The sequence below is a fragment of the Pelophylax lessonae genome (assembly GCF_965119305.1).
Source record: "Pelophylax lessonae genome assembly, chromosome: 5".
NCBI classification, from domain to species: domain Eukaryota; kingdom Metazoa; phylum Chordata; class Amphibia; order Anura; family Ranidae; genus Pelophylax; species Pelophylax lessonae.
Window position 1 is genome coordinate 50,553,704 of NC_138772.1, and position 26,812 is coordinate 50,580,515.

General features: G+C 42.5%; 1 protein-coding gene across 2 annotated transcripts; it reads right to left on the bottom strand.

Moving 5' to 3' along the window:
• Positions 1 to 3,877: 3,877 nt before the first annotated feature.
• GNGT1 (G protein subunit gamma transducin 1) lies at positions 3,878 to 26,654 on the bottom strand (the record flags this gene model as incomplete). Of its 2 annotated transcripts, XM_082258250.1 has the most annotated exons (3): positions 3,878 to 4,286; positions 26,022 to 26,120; positions 26,226 to 26,654. In XM_082258250.1, 2 exons carry the CDS (start codon positions 26,115 to 26,117, stop codon positions 4,161 to 4,163), a joined length of 222 nt encoding a protein of 73 aa, XP_082114376.1. In that variant the 3' UTR covers positions 3,878 to 4,160. The 2 variants fall into 2 exon arrangements, with proteins under 2 accessions (XP_082114376.1, XP_082114375.1); XM_082258249.1 differs by lacking the exon at positions 26,226 to 26,654 and having other exon boundaries at positions 26,022 to 26,177.
• Between the last annotated feature and the right edge of the window lie 158 nt (positions 26,655 to 26,812).

Below are 26,812 nucleotides of genomic sequence, written 5' to 3' on the forward strand. Positions count from 1 at the left end.
AGGGGTGGAGCTAGAGGCCGGGGACCGTCACCCCCTGTTTGATTCAGGAAGAAGCGGGAATGAAGTCGACGGCGCCGCACAGCAGACAGCTGAGCAGAGTGAGAGACAGAACAGAAGTTGAACATCAGGACGACGAGCCAAGGCCTGGCTGCTGCAACAAGGTAAGGAAAGGGCAGCCGCAGGCAGCACACAAACAGACACAACAGCTGGGATTTGTGGTTCTGGGCTGGCCTCCATTGGCAGAGCAGTGTTCTGGTCAGACTGGTCTGGAACTGTCACTGCTAGAAAACATGTGCCATCATGCCAGTTTGCTTGTTACATGTGATGTGATAGCCAGGTGCACATTTTCAACTTGAAAATGTGCACCTGGCTGTCACATCACATGTAACAAGCAAACTTGCATGATGGCACATGTTTTCTAGCAGTGACAGTGTGTAGCTGACTGTTATCTGTTTTTTACGCCTGCCTGCTGCTAAGTCAGAAGGGAGCAATGCTCTGCCGGAGGCCAGAACCACATATCCCAGCAGTGTTGTGTTTGTTTTTGTGCCCTTTCCTGACATGACACATGTTCTAGCAGTGAGTGTGTAGCTGTTTTGAAAACAGCTACACACACACTGTCAGAGCCTGTTCACACTGGGGCGACCTGTCAGGCGACCTGGTCGCCTGACAGGTCGCCGTAGGTAGCCTGCCATAGAGAAGCTGTGGACCCGTTCTTATAGGAGCGACACAAGTCGCTCCGACTTAGAAAAAGGGTCCAGAGCTTCTTTGGGGCGACCCGGAGCGACCTGCATTGACTTCAATGATATGAAGTCCATGCCGGCCACTCCGAGGTCGCGGTGCGAGCTGCGCACCGTGACCTGTGAGGTCGCCCCGGCAAGTAGCGTCGCCCCAGTGTGAACGGGGTCTCACTGCTGCTAGAAAACATGTGCCATGTAAGGAAAGTGCACAAAAACAAACACAACACTGCTGGGATTTGTGGTTCTTGGCTCCGGCAGAGCATTGCTCACTTCTGGCTTAGCAGCAGGCAGGCCGCAGGCGTAAAAAACAGAAAACAGCTACACACTCACTATCACTGCTGCTAGAAAACATGTGCCATGCCAGTTTGCTTGATACATGTGATGTGACAGCCAGGTGCACATTTTCAACTTGAAAATGTGCACCTGGCTGTCACATCACATGTAACAAGCAAACTGGCATGCCGCATGGCACATGTTTTCTAGCAGCAGTGATAGTGAGTGTGTAGCTGTTTTCAAAACAGCTACACACTTAGGGCTCTTTCACACGGTCAGCCTCCGTAGGCGGATCCCTGTTGACAGCTCCGTCTCCGCTTGCAGAGTGGAGAGGGAGGTGTCTCAGCCCCCGCTGCCCTTTATGGGGGATCGGATGAGAGCGGACCGCCTGTCCGCTCTCATCCGATCCGATTACTGAACGGATGGAAAAATAGGGTTTCCATCCGTCCAGATTTCACGTACAGGATCGGATACGGATGGCAGCACTCTGTCACTAGTGCTTGAAAACATGTGCCATGCCAGTTTGCCTGTTACATGTGATGTGACAGCCAGGTGCACATTTTCAACTTGGAAATGTGCACCTGGCTGTCACATCACATGTAACAAGCAAACTGGCATGGCACATGTTTTCTAGAAGTGACAGAGTGTAGCTGTTTTCTGTTTTTTATGCCTGCGGCCAGAAGTGAGCAATGCTCTGCCGGAGGCCAGAACCACAAATCCCAGCGGTGTTGTGTTTGTTTTTGTGCCCTTTCCTTACATGGCACATGTTTGCTGGCAGTGACAGTGTGTAGCTGTTGTGAAAACAGCTACACACACACACTGTCACTGCTAGAAAACATGTGCCATGCGGCATGCGGATTGCTTGTTACATGTGATGTGACAGCCAGGTGCACATTTTCAACTTGAAAATCTGCACCTGGCTGGCACATCACATGTAACAAGCAAACTGGCATGCCGCATGGCACATGTTTTCTAGCAGTGACTGATCTGAGGTGTAACAGTGCAGGAATTGGGGTGATCTGAGGTGAGAAAGTGCAGGAATTGGGGTGATCTGAGGTGAGAAAGTGCAGGAATTGGGGTGATCTGAGGAGTGAAGGTGCAGGAATTGGGGTGATCTGAGGTGTGAAGGTGCAGGAATTGGGGTGATCTGAGGTGTGAAGGTGCAGGAATTGGGGTGATCTGAGGTGTGAAGGTGCAGGAATTGGGGTGATCTGAGGTGTGAAGGTGCAGGAATTGGGGTGATCTGATTTGTGAAGGTGCAAAGCTCACTTGATTTCTTACTATTATTCAGGCAGTTACAGCAGTTACTTTATATGAAGTTGACAGTTGTTTTTTATGTATCTGGCACTCCCAATTTCTTTGAAAACATATTTCGGCACACTGTGGCCAAAAAGGTTGTCTACCCCTTGATTAGAGTAACCCTCGTCTTGTGCTGCTTCATACTATTTTTAGGACTCAACCATCAAAACAGGATTTAAAGTAAGACAAAAAAATACAGCATCATATGGCAGCTCTGATCTAAACTGGACCCAGTCTGTCAGATTAAACTAAAAAAAGGTACCGTAATCGAATCCACACATCCTGGAACATTAAATCCTCTCATCAACCATCCTGACGAATGCCACGCCCCAGCCACGCCCCCGTCACGCCCCCCTCCTGGGCTGCTCAGTCCAAAATGCCCGGGCCTATTTTTTGTCCCAGTCCGGGCCTGCTGTCAGACATTTTTTTTCTAGACGTGGCACCCCTGAGTTACCAGGTGAATACATTGTGGAATGTCTTGAATTTGTTCTTGTTAACAACTGTTTTAAATTTGAAGGAAAGCTGTACACGAGAGGAACATGAACATTTAGATGTACATGTAGAGGGACTGCCATGGGAAGTTCAGCAGCTCTCTCATTTGCAAAACCTTTTTATGGGCTACCTAGAGGAATACTACATCTACCCATCCACTCTGTCCACAAAATATGTGAAGGGTGAGGTATATAGATGATATTTTTCTAATCTGGACTGGTAGTAGTGATGTATTTTCTACATTTGTTGATTTCCTTAACCAAGTGTTTCCAGGGATAGTGTTCAATCTACAAATTTCATCCCATCAGATTCCTGCATCTTAAGTGGGCAATGGATGGACTGCTAATCACTCACCTGGAGCAGCTTTGCTTGAGTGGGCACAATATGGTGGAGGTTCAGGGCTCCAAGCAGGTGGGTTGTTGTAGCAAGAAAAAGCGGAGCAGAGGCTTGTACCAGTTGGCTCCAACATTAGCCAATCACAAGCCCCCCTTACATACTGGTGACGGGTCTGAATGCTACACCTTTGTCCCCTGAGCATCTGATAACGTTTGGACTTGACTCTGACTGGCCAAACTGCCCATGTGGATTAGGTCTAAGGAAGTCAGCAATATATTTGATCGTATGATGTTATGTGTTCCGACCATAGGATTAACAATTCACTAATTGATTTTACTTGTCACCTGGGGCTACTCTTTGGGATGTAAAAATTAATTCAGAAGTCTAACACATTTTGGCTACACATTATGTGCTATGAGTAAGGCTGTGTTGGCAAAACATGTTAGCCTTCTGTGCTGTATACCCACCATGTAGTCAATAAAGGGTTCATATTTGTGGATGACACCTGGTTACCAGCTTCATTTTGCTACATGGATTTTTGTTGGAGTGTGGAAACACTTTAGCCAGTGCATGGATTTATCCTACTCTGGATGGTCACATGGATGAGCAGCTATTTTTTTTCATACTTTGTGGACATTTAAAAGTGTCAGTACTGTCATATCACCATCTGATCATCTGATGTCGCCATCAGCATTTATGATATGCATTTGAGTTTTAAACACTAAAATAAAGGTAAGAGGTTACATTTACAGACAAATATTTTATTAAAACACACTAGTACAACCCATAAAGCAACAACTTAACCCTAAGGTGGAGGTAAAATTAGTTACATTCTCAGTTCTGAGTTTGGCGCCCACGCCGATCGCTGGGCCTCAGAGTATGGGTGAGTGCAGTGCAAACCTTCAGGACTCCAGTGAAGTTTCATGCGGTACAGCATCGGGTTATATAAATGAGGCAGAATATAGCCAAAGAGTTATCTACACCAATGTATGACTGAAGAAAACAGTCCTAGAGGGGGGTCAATTAGGCAATGACACATCCTCCTTTCTCCTTGAATGGGTTCTTGTCTTCTGGAATGCCCTTTACGAGAGGGTCCTCTCCGGAGTTGCCCTCAATGTAGGTCTTGATCTCTTCACACATTTTGGAGACCTTCATGGAGAAGAAAATAAGATATTGATGATCAGAATGATGGGAAATGACTCGCCAACTTGAAAGTATTTGAAAGAGATTGGCCAGTTAGGGACCATTTACATCTATGTGTTGTGGGAACATGTGCGTTTATGGATATGTTACCACAGTGCGTGGCAATACATGTTAAAACCTTTGCGGTGCCATTTATTTTGAATAATCCTCTGAAATGCACTAAGGCAACATACTGTACAATGTTGCAGTGCAAAGCATTCAAAATGTTGTGGATTTCAGGCCATTTAATGGGTTTGCAGCCCATTGACATCAGTGGGCTGCCTTAACACAACGCAAATCAGTGCTTGACAATGGACGTACACGCAGCACACAAATTTAAATGGATCTTTAAGGCCTTCCATCCCTTATAATATGTCATTATTACACTGAGCCCAAGAATGGATTTAATTAGATATAAGACTTGTTCCAATTGGAGTATAACTACCCTATTCTTAGGGTGCCACTCCACACATTGTTCAGCAGTGTGACTATAGATATCAAGCATATGAAAGAGGAGAGGAACACAACAACTCTCCAACCCCGAAACACACTAGATGCCCAGTATTGTGTTTAATAAACCTTCTACTGGACGTATCCAGTTGTTGTGGCACTCCGGTTTTTCGCAAATCTTATAGACTTTCCCTGAGGACCTTGTGAGATACCTCATGTCCATGAAGAGTCTCAGACAGTTTATCATTTGCATCATTGAATCCTGGTCACCTTTGGAGTCCAGCGCTCCTACAACACACATCTACTACATAGATATAAAGTAGGCTTGACAACCAACCTAGCAAACTCACCTTATTGAAGAAACCACTGGCCTGGCTGACCGAATGATAATGATTTTTTGGAAAAATAAATTTTATATCTTATAATTACATTTTTTTAAATATATATTTTATTTTTTGTATCCTGTTTAATAAACCTTCTGTTGGACATATTCAGTTGATGTGGTCTTTTGTATACCCTATATACTTTTCCTGGAGACCTCGTGTGATATCGATTAAGAGCAGCCCTAAAAAGTGTTACCCTTTTCATCATTGAATCCTGGCCATTTTTAAGTCCAGCACTTCTTCAACATACATCTACCACATATCAAGTAGGCTGTCAAAGGACCTCTGTTTGAGAGCCAACCCAGCCAACTCGCCTCCTTGAAGACACCACCCGCCAATCAGATTGACTGCATTTGAATTATAAAAGGTAGTCATTTTGAAATGATATGTTTTTTAATATATTTTGTATCCTGTTTAATAAACCTTCTACTGGAAGTATTCAATTGTTGTGGCGCTCTTGTCTTTTAGATACTCTCTAGACAAGTGCTTGTCAACTTATGAACTAAAGGGGGCTTTAAATGGAGCTCCTGACTTTACAAAAGGGCCGCACATAATGTTCAATACATATTAGACATGCATGACGAAAAAAAAATTATTTTGTGTCATTTCGTTTAGATTCGTTAATCTATTAATTTTGTTTAGTTAAATTCAGTTAGTTCAATTCATATTCGGGATTCGTATTTAGAATTCGTATTCGGAAATTGTTTCATGTCTTTTTAGAATTTTCAGATTTTCTGGATTCTAAACGTTCAAATCGATAAATCAGTTGCATCGAAAATTTTTGATTATTTTTTTATTTGAATGCGGCAAAATGAACAAACAAAAGAAAAATCTTCATCAAATGATTACAATGACTTTAAATCATCTTTGGCTTAACAAAAACAGCATTATTTCAAAATGGTACTCTAATAACACACACAGTCTTTGACTTCAGAACTATGTTTACGGTTTAAATTCGAATGGAGTTCGATGTAAAATTTGATTTGAATTTTAATTTTAATTTCGGAAATTCGGACGAATTTCATTTCCTTATCTAGAGCACTTGTTTATACAGGCATTTGGAATCTAATACTTCTGTGTAACACTGTATATGTGCACTAAGTGATTATTTATACTGTGTTCAAATTTATTCCCTGAAGAAGGATTTTCAGAAACATGTTGGTATTAGTGATAATATGGGATTGATTTCCCCATTTGTTCACTTTTTGAACCAGTATTACATTTGTACCTATGCACATGAACTGTCATATTGTTTTTATGTGATGTTTATTGTCTTTTTTATCCTTTCTAAAATAAAATAAATTTTTTACTCAATTACACCCTTTCCTCGACTGCCTACAAAGTCCCACTGGGGGGGTATCTTTGTTTTCATTTATACATTAATATTGTATTTCGGGTCTTCAGACATATCCAAATCTCTGAATAATGAAAAATTTGTCCGAATATTTAATTGGAACAAAACAAACTGTATATATATATATATATATATATATATATATACAAAGTGTATATATATATATATATAATACTTAAGAGGACTGTCAGCGACTGCAGATCTAATAGAGAAAATGAGGGTCAGAGAGTGTGGACATGTTATGTTTTCGGCTGGGGATATGCTGCAGAAAACAATAGGATAATGGGGACATGTTACATGAGGCAAGTAGAGATCAATGTTATTACCCTAATCAGTGTTCCCACTATAGACCACTGACACCACATACCAAAGGCCCTGGGCCTCAAGTTGTGTACCAGACTTTTTCTGGGGACCTCATGCGATACCTCATGTCGATAAAGAGCAGCCTCAAATAGTTTTATCCTTTGAATCATTGAATCCTGGTCACCCTGGAGTCCAGCGCTTTTAGAACACATATACTACATAGATATCAAGCTGGCCGCCATAGGAAAGGGCCCTCTGCTTTACAACCTACTTAGCCAACGGATCTCCTTAAGGACTCCAGAGGCCAATCAAATTAGCTGCCTTTGAATGACAAAAAGGTAGAGGCTTTCTTTTAAATTACAATTTATATTATTTTTTATTATATTTTACATTTTATATCCTGTTTAATAAACCTTATAATGGGCGTATTCAGTTGTTGTTGTGCTCTCATCTTTTGTATGTCCTATATACTTTTCCTGGAGACAAATACTTCATATTGGTGAAGAGCAGTCATAAATAGTTTTACCTAGTTTTATCCATCATTGAATCCTGGCAAGTCCAGTGCTCCTACAACACACATCTACCGCATAGATGTCAAGCAGGCTGTCAAAGGAGCCAACCACCAACCTAGCCATGTTGCTCTAGCTTCTATTTACCTTCAATGATGGGATGTGACACAGATTATCATGTCATATGCACACGTGGTACCACCTCACGGTAGTGTACAATTATTTTTGTTTAACCTAGCCAACTCACCTTCTTGAAGACACCACCGGCAAATCAAATTGACTGCCTTTAATTGATAAAAGGTAGTGATTTTTTGGAAAACTATATTTTATCTAATTTATATATTTTTTTAATTATATTTTATATTTTGTATCCTATTGAATAATCCTTCTACTGGATGTATTCAATTGTTGTGGTGCTCTTGACTTTTGGATACCCTGTAGACCAGTGCTTGTCAACTTATGAACTAAAAGAGGCCTCAAATGCGACCCCTGACATCACCAAAGAGCCGCACATAATGTTCAATATACAGTATATAATGCTTAAAAGGACTGTCAGACCTAATAAAGGAAATGAGGGTCAGGGAATGCTGACTGACATGCTGTATTTTTGGATGGAGATATGCTGCAGAAGACAATACTAAACTGGGAACATGTTACATGAGGCTAGTAGAGTAGAGATCAATGCTATTACCCTTATCAATGTTCTTCTCAATACAGACCACTGAGGTCAGAGGGTCACACATAGTTACATAGTTAGTGAGGTTGAAAAAAGACATCAGTCCATCCAGTTCAGCCTATGATGTGAGTGTGTTTGCTGTTAACCGTACATTGTATACCCCTGTATGTTGTGGTCTTTAAGGTGTCCATCTAATAGTTTTTTGAAACTATCGATGCTCCTTGCTGATACCAAAGGGCCGCACATGTTCAATACATGTAATTCTTGGGCCCTTGGGTTTTAGATTGGGTACCAGGGCTCTAGACTTTTCCTGGGGACCTTATGCCATACCCCATGTTGATAAAGACCCTTTTACCCTTTGAATCATTGACTCCCGGTCACTCTGGAGTCCAGTGCTTTTAGGACACATCTACTACTCAGATATCAAGCTGGCTCTCAAGGTATAGGACTCATGGGACACATGTGCTCTAGACTTTTTCTGGGGACCTCATGAGATACCTCATATCGACGAAGATCGGTCTGAAAAAGTTTTACCATTTTCATCATTGAATTATGATAAAATAACAGGAGAGGTGTATGGCGCTGCCAAAATATATTAAATTAAATATTCCGTGTGTCTTACAATGATACTACATAAATATATATATAAAATGTGTCTCTCCACTCTAAATGTTAATAAAGTGTCAAGCGCATTAAAGGTGACTGGTGAAGGTAAATTTAATTATAATAAGTGATCCAACCCTGTGAGGGGTATATGATGGTGCTAAAACAATTGAAGAAAGAAAAAAGAAAAGATGGAAAGTCCAATGTGAAAAAATGTGAATAAAGGTAAAATTGATATAAGTAGTGTCAGCCTGATAAATAGGGCAATCGATAAAAAATTGGTAGGAAAATCAATTGAGTTGGATCCACTAAAAATTGCAATATTGTGAAGTGTTAGAAAAATCTATAAGAAATATGAAATACAATACTGTGAAGTGTAAAACAAGGTACTATACAATAAATAGTATCATAAATAGACACAAAATGAAAAATCTTATAAAACCACACTAAAATCTGACACAAATAGTCCAAGTAATGGTAAGTCCGTAATGACTAGAAAAGTCAAAAAGGAGGGAGGGTGGTCCCACAATGGGATACCCTTCTTAAAGAGAGAGAGCAAAACGTGACTTGAGTGCAGGTGCTCTATTGGAGAATTTTTAGAGGTGCTCGGATGTCGGTCTCTCTTTAAGAAGGGTATCCCAGTGGTTTTATAAGATTTTTCATTTTGTGTCTATTTATGATACTATTTATTGTATAGTACCTTGTTTTACACTTCACAGTATTGTATTTCATATTTCTTATAGATTTTTCTAACACTTCACAATATTGCAATTTTTAGTGGATCCAACTCAATTGATTTTCCTACCAATTTTTTATCGATTGCCCTATTTATCAGGCTGACACTACTTATATCAATTTTACCTTTATTCACATTTTTTCACATTGGACTTTCCATCTTTTATTTTTTCTTTCTTCAATTGTTTTAGCACCATCATATACCCCTCACAGGGTTGGATCACTTATTATAATTAAATTTACCTTCACCAGTCACCTTTAATGCGCTTGACACTTTATTAACATTTACAGTGGAGAGACACATTTTATATATATATTTATGTAGTATCATTGTAAGACACACGGAATATTTAATTTAATATATTTTGGCAGCGCCATACACCTCTCCTGTTATTTTATCATTCTACTATATTTCTAGGAATATAGTGTATAGGTGGGCTGCAGACAGTATTTATTATATCAGAGGCTTAAAATTATCCTAAGCGCGGATTTCTCATTTTTCAATCATTGAATTATGGCCATCTTGAAGTCCAGCACTCCTACAAAACAAACTACCGCATAAATATCAAGTAGACCGGCCAATAAAATTAACTGCTTTTAAATGATAAAAGGTAGAGAATATTTTTTTTTAACCATTATATTTTATATATTATTATATTATATATTATACATGTATTTTATATATATATATATATATATATATATATATATATATATATATATATATATATATTATTTTGTGGCATTTTAGTCATTTATTCATGTAGAGTTGTAAAGTTACAGAAAGAGCCACTTCAAAAGCGTTTTCTAAGTTTCCGATCTCCTTCCCGTCAACCCCCCACTGTGTTAACCTAAACCACTTGTAACCTTCTCAGCTGAATACTTCCTGAATTCTGTATCAAGTTCACACGGGTTCTGTTACATTATGTACATGCCACCAGCAGGCCTATCCTTCCTTCCCCTATGGGGAAAGTTGCCTGGATCTGTCCACAGTGCAGTGATTACCTGCAGATGATCAGCTCTTTACTTTATATTATGGAGTTGCAAAAGTTATGGGCCATACACACTATAAGATTTTCTGAAGACTTTTTCCTTCAGATTTACCAAAACCATATAATATGAGGTCAAACCTAAACACTTTCAATTTGTATGCAATCTGGCAGGACCTTGCACTACATAGAAAAGGTAAATCAGAAGGAAATCTAACCACAAAAGTTGGATAGTGTGTATCCAGCTTAAGTGAGAGCCAATCTCAGAGGGAAGGGATTACCCTCCTAGACTCACCATTCACATTACAATCGGACTATACTATCTCCTTAGGTGCATGTTTAGACTTGCGGTCAGGGTAGGGTGGGGCTCAACTTATCTCAATTTATCTGCCTCCTCCACCCCCCCGGTGCCACATTTTGGGGAGCAGGCTTTACTTTTTCTGAAGGAGCCTGGAGCTCCTCTTTAAGCCAAGCTCAGTGCCCTGGAATGCCAAAAGGGAGTTTATTTTGGCTGCAACTGTGGCATGTGAACACCCTCATCCGCTGCCTTTGCAGCCTAAGGGGTTAATAGGGGGGGAGGGGGGGGGGGTCAGGAAAATTGCAACTTAGTCTTGTGTTTTTACCACCCCCACCCCAGGGTTGCCACCTCATTCCTTTAAACCAGGACACATATTAATTACACAGGTTCTGTGGCTAATTAAGGTGGTAATTAAACTCACTTAGTGCCTTACATGCAATATATTAGCCTCAGAACCTGTGTAATTCATGTGTCCTAGTAAGAAGCAATGAGATGGCAACCCTAGGGGAGGGGGGGGGGGGGGTTATAAAAACAAGACTAAGCTGCAATTACACTGTAGGCTGCAAAGGCAGCGGATTGGGGTGTTCACATGCCACAGTTTCAGCCAAAATAAACTCCCTTTTGGCATTCCGGGGCACTGAACTTGGCTTAAAGAGGAGCTCCAGGCTCCTTCAGAAAAAATAAAACCCGCTACCCCCACCTCCCCCCCGAATGGTGCCAACTGTGGCACCAGAGGGGTGGAGGAGGCAGATCAGTTGAGCCTCCCTTTTTGGGTGGATCTCTGCTTTAAGCTCACCATACTCGGATCAAAATTTGGTTGGTTTAGCAGGAACCGTCTTAATTTTGATCCACCTTTGGGTAGGCCGGTTGTACTGAAGTTGATCCATTGATGGACGTCAGCAGAGATGTATAGTAACTAAGTAGAAATACTTCACTACTGTTCTTAAGTACCGAAAGGCGGTATCTGTACTTTCCTGGAGTAGAATTTTTTTCTCCTACTTCCACTTTTACTTCACTACATTTTTTCAATGATTTCAATACTTCTACTCCATTTTTTTTTTTTTAGTGCTACATAGTTACTCATTACAATTATAAAAATGACCACTGCCAGAACAGTAGATGGCAGATTTCATGAAGCTCAAAACATGTGTATTATCAGCGCATACGAAAATAAATGCTACTGTATGCATAAATAAAAGCTGCATTTGAAATAATAAAAAACAATATTATGTTCAAACTTTTGACTTCTTTCTTTAATAACTACATAACACAGTACTTGTACTTTTACTTTCAGTACTTGAGTAGCAATTTTTTTTTCAAAACTACTGGTACTTTTACTTTCAGTACTTGAGTAGCAAAATTTGTAAAAAAAAAACTACTTGCAATACTTAAGTACAAAAAATGTTGAATACTTTAGTACTTCTACTCAAGTCACTTTTTGATCGAGCACTTCCACTTCTACTCAAGTCACTTTTTGATCTAGCACTTGTACTTTTACTCAAGTATGGGTTTTGAGTACTTTATACAACTCTGGACGTCAGTACAACCAGCCTGTCGGGTTTTATAGCTGGCAGCAGCGATTGTTGTATTCTGACAGTGGGGAAACCTCCTGCTGTCAGAATACAGAGCTCTCTCTGCACTGAATGTGTTGATGGGAAAATCAAGCGCTTTTCTTTCCTTCCACCCGTGGTTGAAGCATAAGAACAGCTCTCTCGGGTTTCTCTCTCCTCATTGGCTCCCACAGCAGCGAGAGCCATTGGTACCTGGTTAAAAATACAGCCAGTGAGCCAATTAGGAGAGAGCAGGGACGGGGCCAAGCCACACTTGCTATTGGGGGCACCCAGCAGGGGAGAGGAGCCAGGACCTCTGGTGGGAGACACAGAAAGGAGGATTGGTGCTGATCGGGGCAAACCCACCGTACAGAGCAGTAAATATAACATGTTCATTATTTTTATTTATTTTTTTCCCATCACAATCTTTAGAATTCCTTTAAAATCAGGGAGGCTCAGCATCACAGAAGGGGTTACTTAGAGTGGTCTGTATGCAAATACAGTCTACTCCTCCAGACCGACGTCCACTCATAAAGGCATATTGATATTTGCATAACTCCTCCCAAGAACCAGCCCACTGCTTACATCAGGGCTAAGAGGACAAGGCAGGGTGCTGTGATGCTTTCGGGAGGCATGTACAGCACTCTGCTGGCCCCTCCCACCAGCCATAATTGCATAGAGAACCACAGAGACCCAGTGATGATTTCATTGGGTATAAAATACATTTTGTAACAAAAAAAGAAAAAAGAAAAGGTTGTACATAAAAATGTCACTAGCATGTGAATAGGGCATTGGAGTAAGGGCCAATTCACACCATAGAAACGCAATCCGGATGCGTTCCATATGCTTTTTTTCATGCGCGTTTTTGATGATTTTTTTATGCTTTCCAGTGCGTTTTTGGTGCGTTGTTGATGCAGTCCAGTGCATCCCCCCCCCCCGTCTTTTTTCTTAACCTGAAGGGCCAGTTCACACTATGGAAATGCAGTCCAGATGCCTTCCAGATGCTTTTCTGCATGCGCGTTTTTGCAGGTTTTTGATGAGTTCCAGTGCGTTTTTGATGCAGTCCAGTGCATTTTTTCCCCTTTTTTTTCTTAACCTTAAGGGCCAGTTCACACCATAGAAACGCAGTCCAGATGTGTTCCAGATGCTTTTCTGCATGCTTGTTTTTGCAGGTTTTTGATGAGTTCCAGTGCGTTTTTCATGCAGTCCAGTGCATTTTTTCCCCCTCTTTTTTATTAACCTTAAATTAGGACATGTGTTCCAGTGCGTTTTTGGTGCATTTAGGTGCATTCCAGTGCATTTTACAGCGTTCTACTACAGTGCAGGAAAAATGCAGCATGCTCTACTTTTTTTTCCTGGAACTGGAACTGCAAGCACTGGTGTGAACTATGCCATTGGGAACCATATAACCTGCTTTCCATGTGTTTTTGATGCATTAAAAAAAAAAAAAAAAACGCACTGGAATGAATGTGGTGTAAACTGGCCCTAAATGAGGACATGTGTGTTCCAGAGCATTTTTGGTGTGTTTAAGTGCATTCCGGTGCGTTCTAGTGCATTTTTTGATGCGCTTTACAGCGTTCCAGTACAGTCCAGGGCAGGAAAAATGCAGCATGTTCTACTTTTTTTTTCTGGAACTGCAAGCACTGGTGTAACTATGCCATTGGAAACTATATAACCTACTATCCATGCATTCAAAAAAAAAAAAAAAAAGTACTGGACTGCATGTGGTGTAAACTGGCCCTGAAAGCGCATAAAAAATGCACTGGATTACAGTAAGGCAGATTCACATTAGTGCGATCACAGAGATCGCATATAATTTGGAGCACACTGTTCCTAAATTACATGCGATCTCTGTGCGGTGCAAATTTCAGCCATAGAGTTTGTATGGCTGAATTCGCACCGCAATCGCACTAAACACGCACATGACCCTTTTTTTTCCGCAGCAGAATGGTGCTTCACACTAGTGCGATCCTATTCTGTGCGAACTTGCAGATCGCACTGCGATATGCGATCTCAACTGGGGGTGTCGTTAACTTTTAATTGACACCCCCTGCGTATCGCAGATGGCAGTGTGAACTGCCAGGGGTGTGGATGCGATGCGGGAGCACGCTGCATATTCGCAGCGTTCCCGCATCGCAGAAGTGTGAACCGGGACTAAAATGGCATTAAAAACGCACATGCAGAAACACATCCGGACAGGCCTGGTTCACACCTATGTATTTTTTTTTTCTAGCATGTTTTCAGTTTTCGTTTTTTGGAAAGGGTCAGGGAATTTATTCCCCCGCAGCAGGTTGCGTTTTTGGTTCCATAGACTTCAACGTAAATGCAGCAGAAACGCATCAACAATGCAGTACTTGCATTGTATTTGCTGGATTCTCTTGCAAGACAACAGACATCTCCCAAAAATGCAAAACACCCAGAAAAAGCATCAACCGAAGCCTGCATAGATGTAAACCAGAGAAACCAGGAAAGGAAAGGAAAAAAAAGTATATAAACTGACTTCATGTTTACAATCTATTTATAGAAAGCTGTAACATTGTATCCTTTTTATAGAATAGATAAACAATAGCACAAAGTAACAATGTGACCTCATATAAACGATACATTTGTATCACTCCTCCAATGCTTTCCTCTCCTGGGTGACCTGATATAAACTGAGAAGACATTCTTCATATAGCACAAGGCAAAAGGGTTTATGGTAATAGGATTGGAGGTATGTCTTTCCTAATCTGAGCTCTCCACCTCTGCAATAACACTGAGCTCCAAACCAATATGGTGAATAAACCACCTTTCTCCTGCACTCAGAAAACCAGGCTCCCCGACTGCTCTTCCCACGGGACTTTACATATGGCGTCTCCGATGGCTGCGGTCCTGCTGCCCTAAAGGACTGGGGCAGTTCAACAGTACTGCAAACAAAAAACACAAAGAAGGGCGCACCGACCTAGCGCATTATCCTCAATATTGGCTTTAATAATATAACATAAAAATGGCTACTCACAAACGAAGGTGAAAATTAATCATATCGGACTCAAAAACTTGAGTATCAGGAGTAGTCCACATGAATGTCCTTATCCTGTTTGGATGATGGCTGATGCGTTTCGAGGCTACGCCTCTTCCTCAGAGCCACCTGAGGGCAAAAACTTGAGTATCAGGTGTAGTCCACACCAGTGGCGACCGGTGCGTTGGGGGCGCAGCCCCCCCTATCCATGCGTCCGGCCCCCTAATCTTCATGCGGGGCGCCGGACGCATGGAGTTCAATGGGGCTTTTTTTTTTTTTTTAGTCACCTGATTAGAGCCAGAGCCTCTAATAGGCTTCAGCAAAGGGTGGACCCGGGGCACAGAGCAGTGCGCCCCGAGCCCACCCATTGTGTGACAACAGAGAATGAAAATTCGCTATTGTGACGCGGATCCTCCTCCTGGCCAATCAGGAAGCGGGTCCGATACGCGCTTCCTGATTGGCCAAAAGGCAAACCCCATGCCATTGGCCGAGGAGGAGGCGGGAGGACTGAGGACTCGAGGAGACGCCAGGGGACAGAAGAGAAGCGGGGGGGCTTGGCACGCTGTTCACTCTGCATTGCAAGGGGGCACGCTGGCATCTCTGCATTGAAAGGGGGCACGCTGGCATCTCTGCATTGAAAGGGGGCACGCTGGTATCTCTGCATTGAAAGGGGGCACGTTGGCATCTCTGCATTGAATGGGGGCACGCTAGCATCTCTGCATTGAATGGGGGCACGCTGGTATCTCTGCATTGAAAGGGAGCACGCTGGCATCTCTGCATTGAATGGGGGCACGCTGGTATCTCTGCATTGAAAGGGGGCACGCTGGCATCTCTGCATTGAAAGGGAGCAAGCTGGCATCTGTGCATTGAAAGGGGGCACGCTGGTCTCTGTGCATTGAAAGGGGGCACGTTGGTCTCTGTGCATTGAAAGGGGGCACGCTGGTATCTCTGCATTGAAAGGGGGCATGCTGGCATCTCTGCATTGAAAGGGGGCACGGTGATCTCTGCATTTAAAGGGGGCACACTAATTTCTGTGCATTGAAAGGGGGCACGCTGGTCACTGCATTGAAAGGGGGCACGATGATCTCTGTGCACTGAAAGGGGGCACGCTGGTCTCTGTGCATTGAAAGGGAGCACGCTGGCATCTGTGCATTGAAAGGGGGCACGCTGGTCTCTGTGCATTGAAAGGGGGCACGTTGGTCTCTGTGCATTGAAAGGGGGCACGCTGGTATCTCTGCATTGAAAGGGGGCACGGTGATCTCTGCATTGAAAGGGGGCACGCTAATTTCTGTGCATTGAAAGGGGGCACGCTGGTCACTGCATTGAAAGGGGGCACGATGATCTCTGTGCACTGAAAGGGGGCACGCTGGTCTCTGTGCATTGAAAGGGGGCACGCTGGTCCCTGTGCATTGAAAGGGGGCACGCAGGTTCCTGAGTGTTGAAAGGGGGCACGCTGGTCCCTGTGCATTGAAAGGGGGCATGCTGGTCTCTGTGCATTGAAAGGGGGCACTGAATTACTGAAGGCCCCTTTCACTCTTTTGTGACCTCAAAGTCACGCAATTTTTTACAGCGCTTTTTGCCGCAAAGCAATGCCTATTACATTTTTCTGTTTGCGTCCCCCCCAGAAATTTTGAGCAACAGCCGCCACTGGTCCACATGAATGTCCATTGTCCTGTTTGGATGACGACTGGCGCGTTTGCGAGGCTACGCCTCTTCCTCAGAGCCACCGGCTCTGAGGAAGATGCGTAACTTTGAAACGCGTCAGTGTCATCCAAACAGGACAATGGACATTCGTGTGGACTACTACTGATGCTCAAGTTTTTGAGTCCAATATGATTATTTTTCACCTTCGTTTGTGAGTAGCCATTTTTATGTTATATTATTAAAGCCAATATTGAGGATAATGCGCTAGGTCGGTGCTCCCTTCTTTGTGATTTTTTTTTTGCAATAACACTGAGCTGACTTTCACTAATCTTCACCTATTTCATCCAACCAGCACAGAACTGCATGGGGCCACAATTGTTTGTACTCACTCTCTTCCTTCTGTCTACTAAATTAATTCAACCGTAGCATAAGAATGATGTATACAGTTTAATTCTGTATATTAAAGCAAAATAAACCATATTACTAATAGTATTGGAATGCCTGCCTTTACACACACATAAACTTTAACCACTTCTGGACCGGAAGCATTTGCCCCCTTAATGACCAGGCCATATTTTGCGATTCGGCACTGAGTTACTTTAACGGACAATTGCGTGGCCGTGCGACGCTGTACCCAAATAAAATTGACGTCCTTTTTTCCCTCAAAAATAGAGCTTTCTTTTGGTGGTATTTGATCACCTGTGCGTTTTTTTTTTTTTTTTAATGTTTGCGCTATAACCAAAAAAAGAGCGACAATTCTGAAAAAAAAAAAACATTTTTCACATTCTGTTATATAACATTCCCAAAAACAAAAATTAAAAATCTAAATTTTTTAACATTTTAGGCCAATTTGTTTTCTGCTACATACTTTTGGTAAAAAAAAAAAAAAAATCGCAATAAGCTTATTTTGATTGGTTTGTGCAAAAGTTATCGCGTCTACTGACTACGGGAAAGATTTATGTCATTTTTATTGTTTTTTTTTACTAGTAATGGCGGCGATGAGCGATTTTTAGCGGGACTGCGACATTGCGGCGGACAGATTGGACACCTAACTGACATTTTTGAAACTGGGGACCAGTGACATTACTACCATAGGTGTGCGCAGCCTATTGCATTAGGGTGTGCACCCCAAAGTTTAAATACACATGCATGTGTTTGCCTACATGTACATGGCCCCGATACATTACTCTCCCTGCTGGCAAAGTGAAATAGAAGTGTGTGGCACTTCTCTTATGGCAGAGCAGGTCCGAGGGAGATCTTTCCCATCTCCTCACTGGCAAACAGAGCGATAATGCTAATGTGCCCTAGGTGATTAGGGTGTGCCCGGGCACACCCGGCACACCCTGTGCGCACGCCTATGATTACTACAGTAATCAGTGCTAAAAATATGCATTGTTACTGTAATAATTCCATTGACAGGGAAGGGGTTAACCCAGGGGTGATCAAAGGGTTAAATGTGTACCTAGGGGAGTAATTCTAACTGCATGGGGGATGGGCTTGTGAAATTAAACCAGGTCCTATTTTGCGATTCGGCACTGCTTTATTTTAACGGACAATTGCGCGGACGTGCGATGCTGTACACAAACAAAATTTATGTCCTTTTTTCCCCACAAATAGAGCTTTTTTTTTGGTTGTATTTGATCACCTGTGCGATTTTTTAATTTTTGTGCTATAAACAAAAAAAGAACGACAATTTTGAAAAAAAAAAAAAAAAAAAACAATATTTATCACATTCTGCTATAGAACATTCCCAAAAAAAAAAACCTAAACTTTTTAACATTTTAGGCCAATTTGTTTTCTGCTACATATTTTGGTATAAAAAAATCGCAATAAGCGTATTTTGATTGGTTTGCGCAAAAGTTATCGAGTCTACTAACTACGGGAAAGAGTTATGTAATTTTTATTGTTTTTACTAGTAATGGCGGCAATCTGCGATTTTTTTTGCGGGACTGCGACATTGCGACGGACAGATCGGACCCCTAACTGACATTTTTGACACTTTTGGGGGGACCAGTGACATTCCTACAGTCATCAGTGCTAAAAATATGCAATGTTACTGTAATAATGACACTGGCATGGAAGGGGTTAACCCTATTGGTGATCAATAGGTTAAATGTATGCCTCATGCTTACAGCCCATCCCCCATGCAGTTAGAATTAACTACGGCAAAGAGTTATGTGATTTTTATTGTTTTTACTAGTAATGGCGGCGATCTGTGATTTTTAGCGGGACTGCGACATTGCGACGGACAGATCGGACCCCTAACTGACATTTTTGACACTTTTGGGGGGACCAGTGACATTCCTACAGTAATCAGTGCTAAAAATATGCAATGTTACTGTAATAATGACACTGGCATGGAAGGGGTTAACCCTATAGGTGATCAATAGGTTAAATGTATGCCTCATGCTTACTGACGTGTGTGGGGGGAGGGGGTTCTGTGACAGAGATCGCAGGTTCAGCTATGCTGAATCCTGTGATTTGCCCCTATCTGTCACTGAGAAGATCCGCCTGCTTTGTTTACATAAGCAGGCGGGTCTTCTCACAGTTTCCCCCAACGATCGGGGAAGGGAGGCGGCAATCGCCGCCTCTCTTCCTCCGGCCCGACTCCCGCTGTGTCTAAACACCGCCGCCAAAATCACTATGAGTCTATGTTGCTGGACCCAGGGGAGCCGACCTGCCGCAGTAGGATTACTGTGAGCAGTCGGCAACCTTTTTAGTGGTAATGTGCAAGGCTGTATGGGATCCTGTGATTTCTAACAGCAGCCCTGCCTGGTTGGATCACCAGGGAATACAGAGGGGAAAAGGCTTAAAAATGAAAATGAATGTAGCCACTTCATCTAATAATTGGTAAACTGGACTATACAGTATATTTTTTGGTTCTGGATTTAATACCGCAGCGAAGGTGGTGGATTGGGGTGTTCACATACTGTAGTCACAATGCTTTTTCTTCACTTCTGTGGCAAAAACGTTTGCTTCACAAATTCCCACAATCGCATGCAATGCATCATGTCGCCTCCGCAACGCCTGCAAAATGCCTTTGAAAAGCAATCTGAACTCGGATCACCTTTTCAGACTTGCCGCAGTTTAGACGCAAGTCTAAACTTAGCGTTAGGATCCTTTTACATTGGCTTCATGATAAGATACACACGTATATTTGGGATTTTTTTTTGTGCATGCATTTTATAGGATTTAAAAGCTTTTGACTTCTATGAGTCTTCCAACACACTAAATGCAGAAAAAAACATGTCAAGTCATGGTACTGCAGAACAAAAATGGGGGCCAGAAAATATTTTATTATAGTTAAAGCGCAGTTCCGGCCTCAAAATCGAAAAAGAAATGGATGCTCCCGATTTTTTTTTTTTTGTTTACTTACCTTATAATAGAAGAAAATATACTCACCTTCCTTCCACTTCCTCCCTCTGTGGCCGCGGCCCGCGCCATCTCTTCCGGCTTGCGATGACTCTTGGGAGCTGAACGTCATCGCTCCCAGGAATCAATGCGCCTGCACCGGCCCCGCTCGTCACTTCCGGTGCAGGCGCGGCATTCCCTGCTAAACAGCTTCTGGGCATGCCCAGAAGCTGTGCAGGGATGACGCGCCCGCACCGGAAGTGACGAGCGGGGCCGGTGCAGGGCATTCTGGGACTATGACGTCACCGAAGAGGACGCAGAAGAGGACGCGCTGGCTTCAGCTGCCCACGCCTGAGATGGCAGCGCTGGAGAAGAAATTTTCTAGGTAAGTATTTCTTCTAAAAGGTAAGTGTGACCCAGGACAGTACAGAGGCTATCCATTATGAAATGTACTAGCCCTGACTGTCCCGGGGGTATTTTTATCTAAATTTCACCCCCGAGGCCGGAACTATGCTTTAAGTTAGACTTGTGCATTTTAGTGCATTGCAATGCAAGAGTGTAAATAGGCCCTAAGGATATATAAATATACTTTAGTACCGGTTCACACTTCAGTGATGTCAGACATCGCATGTAATTCGCAGGGCACTGCTCTGCAAATCACATGCTATGTCTGTGCGATGCAAATTCAGCCATACAGATTGTATGGCTGAATTTGCATCACATTCAGACACAACACGCAAAGGACCTTTTTTTTGTGTCTGCTCCAGAATCGGATCGCATTGGGTTTTCACACCTATGCGATCCGATTCATGTCCGAACTGTCAGTTCACACTGCGATATGCGAACTGATCTGGGGGTGTCGTTAACTTTGTATTGACACCCCCAGCGGTTCGCGTATGGCAGTGTGAACTGCCTGCGATTTGAATGGGTTGCAGGAACCCACAGTAGATTTGCAGGGTTCCCGCATCGCATATATTTGAACCGAGCTTCTTCTATTTTCATCTTGTGATCCAGCCAGCAATTCATATATATATATATTTTTTTTTTTAAAAGCACAAGCTCTCCAGCAGGATGTATCAGTTTATATGGGTGAGACAACCCACGTAACACTGACAGGGGTAACACAAATGATTTGCTTCTATTTATTCATGTAAATCCTTTATCCCCAAAGGAAGGAAAACAGTTTGCTGTAACTGATTATAAAGTGTGAGCTGGAGTTTAGTTTCATAGCATTAGGTTAGGGTATTTTTATCTGCTAATTCATTTAACACTACCCCCCCCCCCACCCAGACTGACAATGCTGCTGTCTACCGTGCCTCCTGTGCTCATTCCTCCAGAGTGGTGTCTCTCAGTACAGACAGCACTCCTGTACTGGGTCCAGGCCCCAACAGTTCAAAAGAGGGGCCCAGTCGGGTGGGCCGGCTGTACCAGTTAGCCAGGTGACAATAGAGGGGAAAAAGCAAGAAAATAAATAAATGAATGAAGCCACCACATCTAATGATTGGAAAGGTGCGATATTTTACATTTTGGGTTTAATACAGCTTTAAATGTTCAATACCTCTGCAGAACACTGTATGAAGTCTCTGGGTTGGCACTGCCTTGCACTTTGATGCTGCAGAAAATGATTTCACCACTTGCCGCCCGCCCGCCGCAGGCTGGCTCAGCTGCGCGAACCGGCGTACCTGTACGGTGCTTTGCAGGAGCGTTCCTGGGGGCACGCGCCCACCCCCACTGTGCAGCGGGGAAGCTGATCCACGGGGTTGGCAGCCACGATAGCCGCTGGGCACCCGGATTGCTCCCCACTGAGAGAGAGGACAGTCTGCTGTTGTAAACACAGCTGACTGTTGTTCTGTCTGGAATGAACTCAGAGCGCCTGTGATCCTTCTATATAGGTTTTGATTCCACAAGTCCCTCCCTCATACAGTTAGAAAGCACCTCCTAGCCTCACATTTAACCCTTTGATCACCCCTAGGCTAACCCCTTCCCTGCCAGTGTCATTATTGCGTAACAGTGCATATTATTTAGCACTGATTACTGTGGTAATGTCACTGGTCCCCCCCCCAAAAGTGTTAAAAAATGTCAGTTAGGGGTCCGATCTGTCCACCGCAATGTCGCTGTCTTGCTAAAAATCCCTAAATGACGCTATTACTAGTAAGAAAAAAATAAAGAAATAAAAATGACATAAATCTTTCCACTAGTTTGTAGATGCAATAACTTTTGCGCAAACCAATCAAAATACACCTAATGGTATTTTTTTATTTTTTTTTTATAGCGAAAAAAATAAAAAACACAGAGGTAATCAAATACCACCAAAAGAAAGCTCTATTTGTGCGAAAAAAAAGGACACAAATTTTATTGGGCTGCAGCATCCCATGATTGTGCAATTGTCAATTAAAATAATGCAGTGCCGTATCGCAAAAGATGGCCTGGTAATGAAGGGGGGGTGGGGTAAATCTTTCGGAGCTGAAGTGGTTAAGTATATGACAAGCAAATTAAAGTCTAACTGTGCTCAACAATTTTAAGCAATTTAAGCTAGTTTTATATTCCTTTTGAAAAAAAAAAAAATGTTCAAACCTTCTAAATAAAAGTTGACCTTTGTAAACTGCTGCATAAGGGCATATGGGTAGCCAGGGGGTGATAAAGATAGGGCTCTCAGATGAAGTCGTGAGGACGAAACGTCAGAGCTGATGTGCGCGGTCGCAGAATATTTCGCACAGGACACCATTCGTGATTCCTATGGGATTGCAGGAAAGTTTCGAATCGGTCATCCAGTGTGCATATTTTGATCCTTTATGCCTTCACTCCATTACCCTCCTGTGAGTAGACATCTTGAGGGGAGAGGGGTTTTACTGTGTGTAGTTTTAATAAAAGTTTGCAGAATTACACTATTGTTGCCCCCACTTTGTTCAATTGCATGAACTTTGAGCGGAGGAACTCTGGAGGAAGGAGGATTTTGGAGCAGCCCAGCAGTGATTAGCACACCCGTTGATTGGTGGATTTAAGGCTCTATATTCACCAGTTTCTGGTGAGTGTTTCATCTAAAGGGGGGGAGCACTAGAGTGTGGTGTCATTTTTGGAGGAACAGTCAAGACCCTTCACTCCCCTACCCTGGTGAATTGTGCTTACTGCATGGACTGTACTACATATTTTTTATGAGTCATTAAGGACACTGGTTTATTCAATGGACCTTTTATTAGCGCTGCTAGTGTTATAGTTTATTTTTCCTGATCAAATACTCTACAATACCTTTGTTAACAGTTCTTTCTGTATAGTAGCTGCTTTGAGACTTTACGTCTTCATAATTCCGTGTTGTTATCTACTGTGTTCTTTTGTGCGCGGGGTGAGCCACTTTATGAGACCTGTTTTTGGTCACCCATATTTTGACTCCTTTGTTTGCAGATAAAGATAGACAGTTGAGCTACCGTCCTAACACCCCTCAACTTCCCTCATTAGACTGCAACAGCAACCAGATGGGGTTGTAGACACCTCCCATGGAACTATTCGCTGCAACCCAGGAGGATGACCCACATACAGTACACCAACCAGCCCCCAAAATTGTCGTCCCCAGAGAATTGCGCAAGTTTTGCTAAATAAATTGAAGATAGTAAGAATTTTTATAACATCAGTGGTGACACCCGTATGTATGAGGCATGAATTGTAGTGTAATGTACTGTTAAATAATAATTTCAGATGCTTTCATGGTTTCCCTGATGAAGCAGCACTGGGCTGCGAAACGCATCAGTTTAAACTGCCCAATTCAACTGTTTTTAGTTGTCTATTACCTGTTTGGTGTTTTACGATTATTGTATTGTATAATTGCATTAATTGGTGATGGTCATTTATGACCCATGAGCTCCTTTAATGTATACATGTAATGATAATTCTGTTTTAGGCTTTATTGTGTTAGTAGGATTTCATCTGGAATACGCAGTTCAGTTTTGGACACCAGTTCTCAAAAAGGATATCGGGGAACTGGAGAAAGTGCAGAGAAGGACAACCAAACTGATAAGAGGCATGGAGGAGCTCAACTATGAGGAATGATTAGATGCAGGGATCTCCAAACGTTGGCTCTCCAGTTGTTGCAGAACTACACGTCCCATGAGGCATTGTAGTTCTCTGACATTCACAGACATGACTAGGCATGATGGGAATTGTAGTTCCTGAACAACTGAAGTGCCATAGTTTGGAGACCGCTGGATTAGAGGAACTGAATTTATTATCTCTTGAGAAGAGGAGATTAAGGGGGGATATGATGATCACCATGTATAAATACATAAGGGGTCCATATAGTGAACTTGGTGTTGAGTTGTTCACTTTAAGGTCATCACAGAGGACAAGGGGGCACTCTTTACACCTGGAGGAAAAGAGATTAAAGCCCCGTACACACGAGTCGAAATTCGGCCGGGAATTTCCGTCCGACGACCGATCTGCCGATTTACGGCTTGTTAGTATAATGCTTCCGACAACCGACTCCGACTTTTCGGCAAAAAAAATCTGGTGTGCAGGCTATAAAATTTTTGTCCTCCGTCAAAACACGTCCGATTTTCGTGCAGTCAGTACAGATTTCGACAGGGAAAAATCTTATGAGCAAGACTAGGCATGCTCAGAGAAGAAAGAACACAAAGAAAGCAATCCAACACATGACATCACTTCTGAAGTAGAATTTTGTCGTGCGGGAAAATTCGTGTGCAGTCTAGGCACATTCCAACCAACAAAACCCCACTCTGGACAAAAGATGGACGACCGGTCGGCGGAAATTCGTTGCGTGTGTACTAGGCTTTAATCTCCAAATACGGAAAGGTTTCTTCCCAGTAAGAGCTGTGAAAATGTGGAATATACCCCCTCCAGAGGTGGTTCTGGCCAGCTCAGGAGATCACTTTAAAAAAGGCCTGGATTCTTTCCTAAATGGACATAATATAACCGCGTACTAATTTGTTTAGGTAAAGTTGATCCAGAGAATATCCGATTGCCTCTCGGGGGATCAGGAACGATTTTTTTCCCCTGCTGGAGCAAATTGGATCATGCTTTGCTGGGGGTTATTCACCTTCCTGTGGATCAACTGTGGGTATAGGATTGCGTATATGGGATGGTAAGATTTTTTTTTTCTCTTTTATTGCTTGAACTGGATGGGCTTGTGTCTTTTTTCAACCTGACTAACAATGTAACCACACAGCCGTCAAAGTTCTGTAATTCGCATTAGGGGACTTCTTTTTTTTTTCCGTTTCCTTCTGCTTCTATGATTTCATTTGGGTTGTGGCTGTATATATGTGTTTTTCAAGACTTGGTACATCATTCATATTTTAAAACAAAACAAAACAAGAAAAGCAAAAAGCAAAAAAAGCTTGAAAATTGTTACCCCTGCAAAGAAAAAAAAAAATTCTGTGCTAATGTTTTTGGAATAAATGTCTGCAGAATCTTTTGGAATTAACCTTTGCAGAATTTTCACAAACGCCTGAAGATAAAAAAAAAAAAAAAAAAAGAAAGAAGTCAATGTCCTCCACAAGCTTTGGTCTGCATAGAAAAACATAGCTAAAAGTTTATAGTTAAAAAAAAAAAAAAAAAACGTCTTTCTGGGGGAAAGACTGTCCAAATGTTTTTGAAATAAAAGGGAAAAGAAAGTTTGCAGAAACTTTTTGGGTTAAACAATTGCAAAACTTTTTTTTTGTAGAAAATAAATAATCAATATTGCAAACTTTAAAGAAAAAAAAAACGAATACAACAAACAAAAAATAAAAAAAAAAAAAACAAACAACAACAACAAAAAAGGAAACATCGAACTTTTCCCCAGCTTTGCCCAGAAAGGAGAATTAATTTGTCAGCGCAATGATAAAGTTTGCAGCCCCGACCCTCCGCACTCACCAGCTGCCTCTCCAGCTTCACCTCTTTCTTCAGCTGCTCCACTTCCATCTTTGCTTTATCTTTCTCCGTCAGATCTTCTATATTGATGACCGGCATTTTCTGGTGGGGGAAAAAGGGGACAATATACGTCGAGGAAGCCTTTCTAGAGCTGGTCATAGCGCAGGGAGGGCGTTGAGGACGCGTCTGCCGACACATACAACTTACTTGTGTTTCTGGGGTCCCTGATCCGAAGTCCCTGAAGTAGCCGCTTCCTCTGCCACAGGCTCCCCGTCCACCTTCCCAAAGCCAGTCCAACAATAGGCACTTAGCGCTTTTTTAAAGTCATCTGCATAATCTGGGCTAATCTGATCGCATCAAGGAGCGCTGCTCCCCTCCAATGCCACTGTCACCGCTGTCACACACCCTAATCACTGGCTAAATGCTTCTGCAGGCACTTATGTGCTTCGACTGCCCTTGTCATCTTCAAAGGATGGAACTACAAGTCTCAGCATGCCCTTTGGTGCCTGCTAGAGGTGGTGGTCCCATCGTTCTGACAAGTGTTTCTCATTTAGAGGCACAGTCCCTTTCCTGGACACATGAAACTGTGATTAGCTGTAGGGAAGTTCCTGCCTTTGTTTTTTTGGAATTTGCTGTCCCTGGAAATGTCCTGAGTTTTTTTGATGATGGCCAATTACACAACGATGTCTCTCTGGTTCATATGTGTTAGATTCCATGATGGCCCTCTCTGGTTCATGTGTGTTAGATTCCATGATGCCCCCCTCTGGTCCATGTGTGTTAGATTCCATGATGGC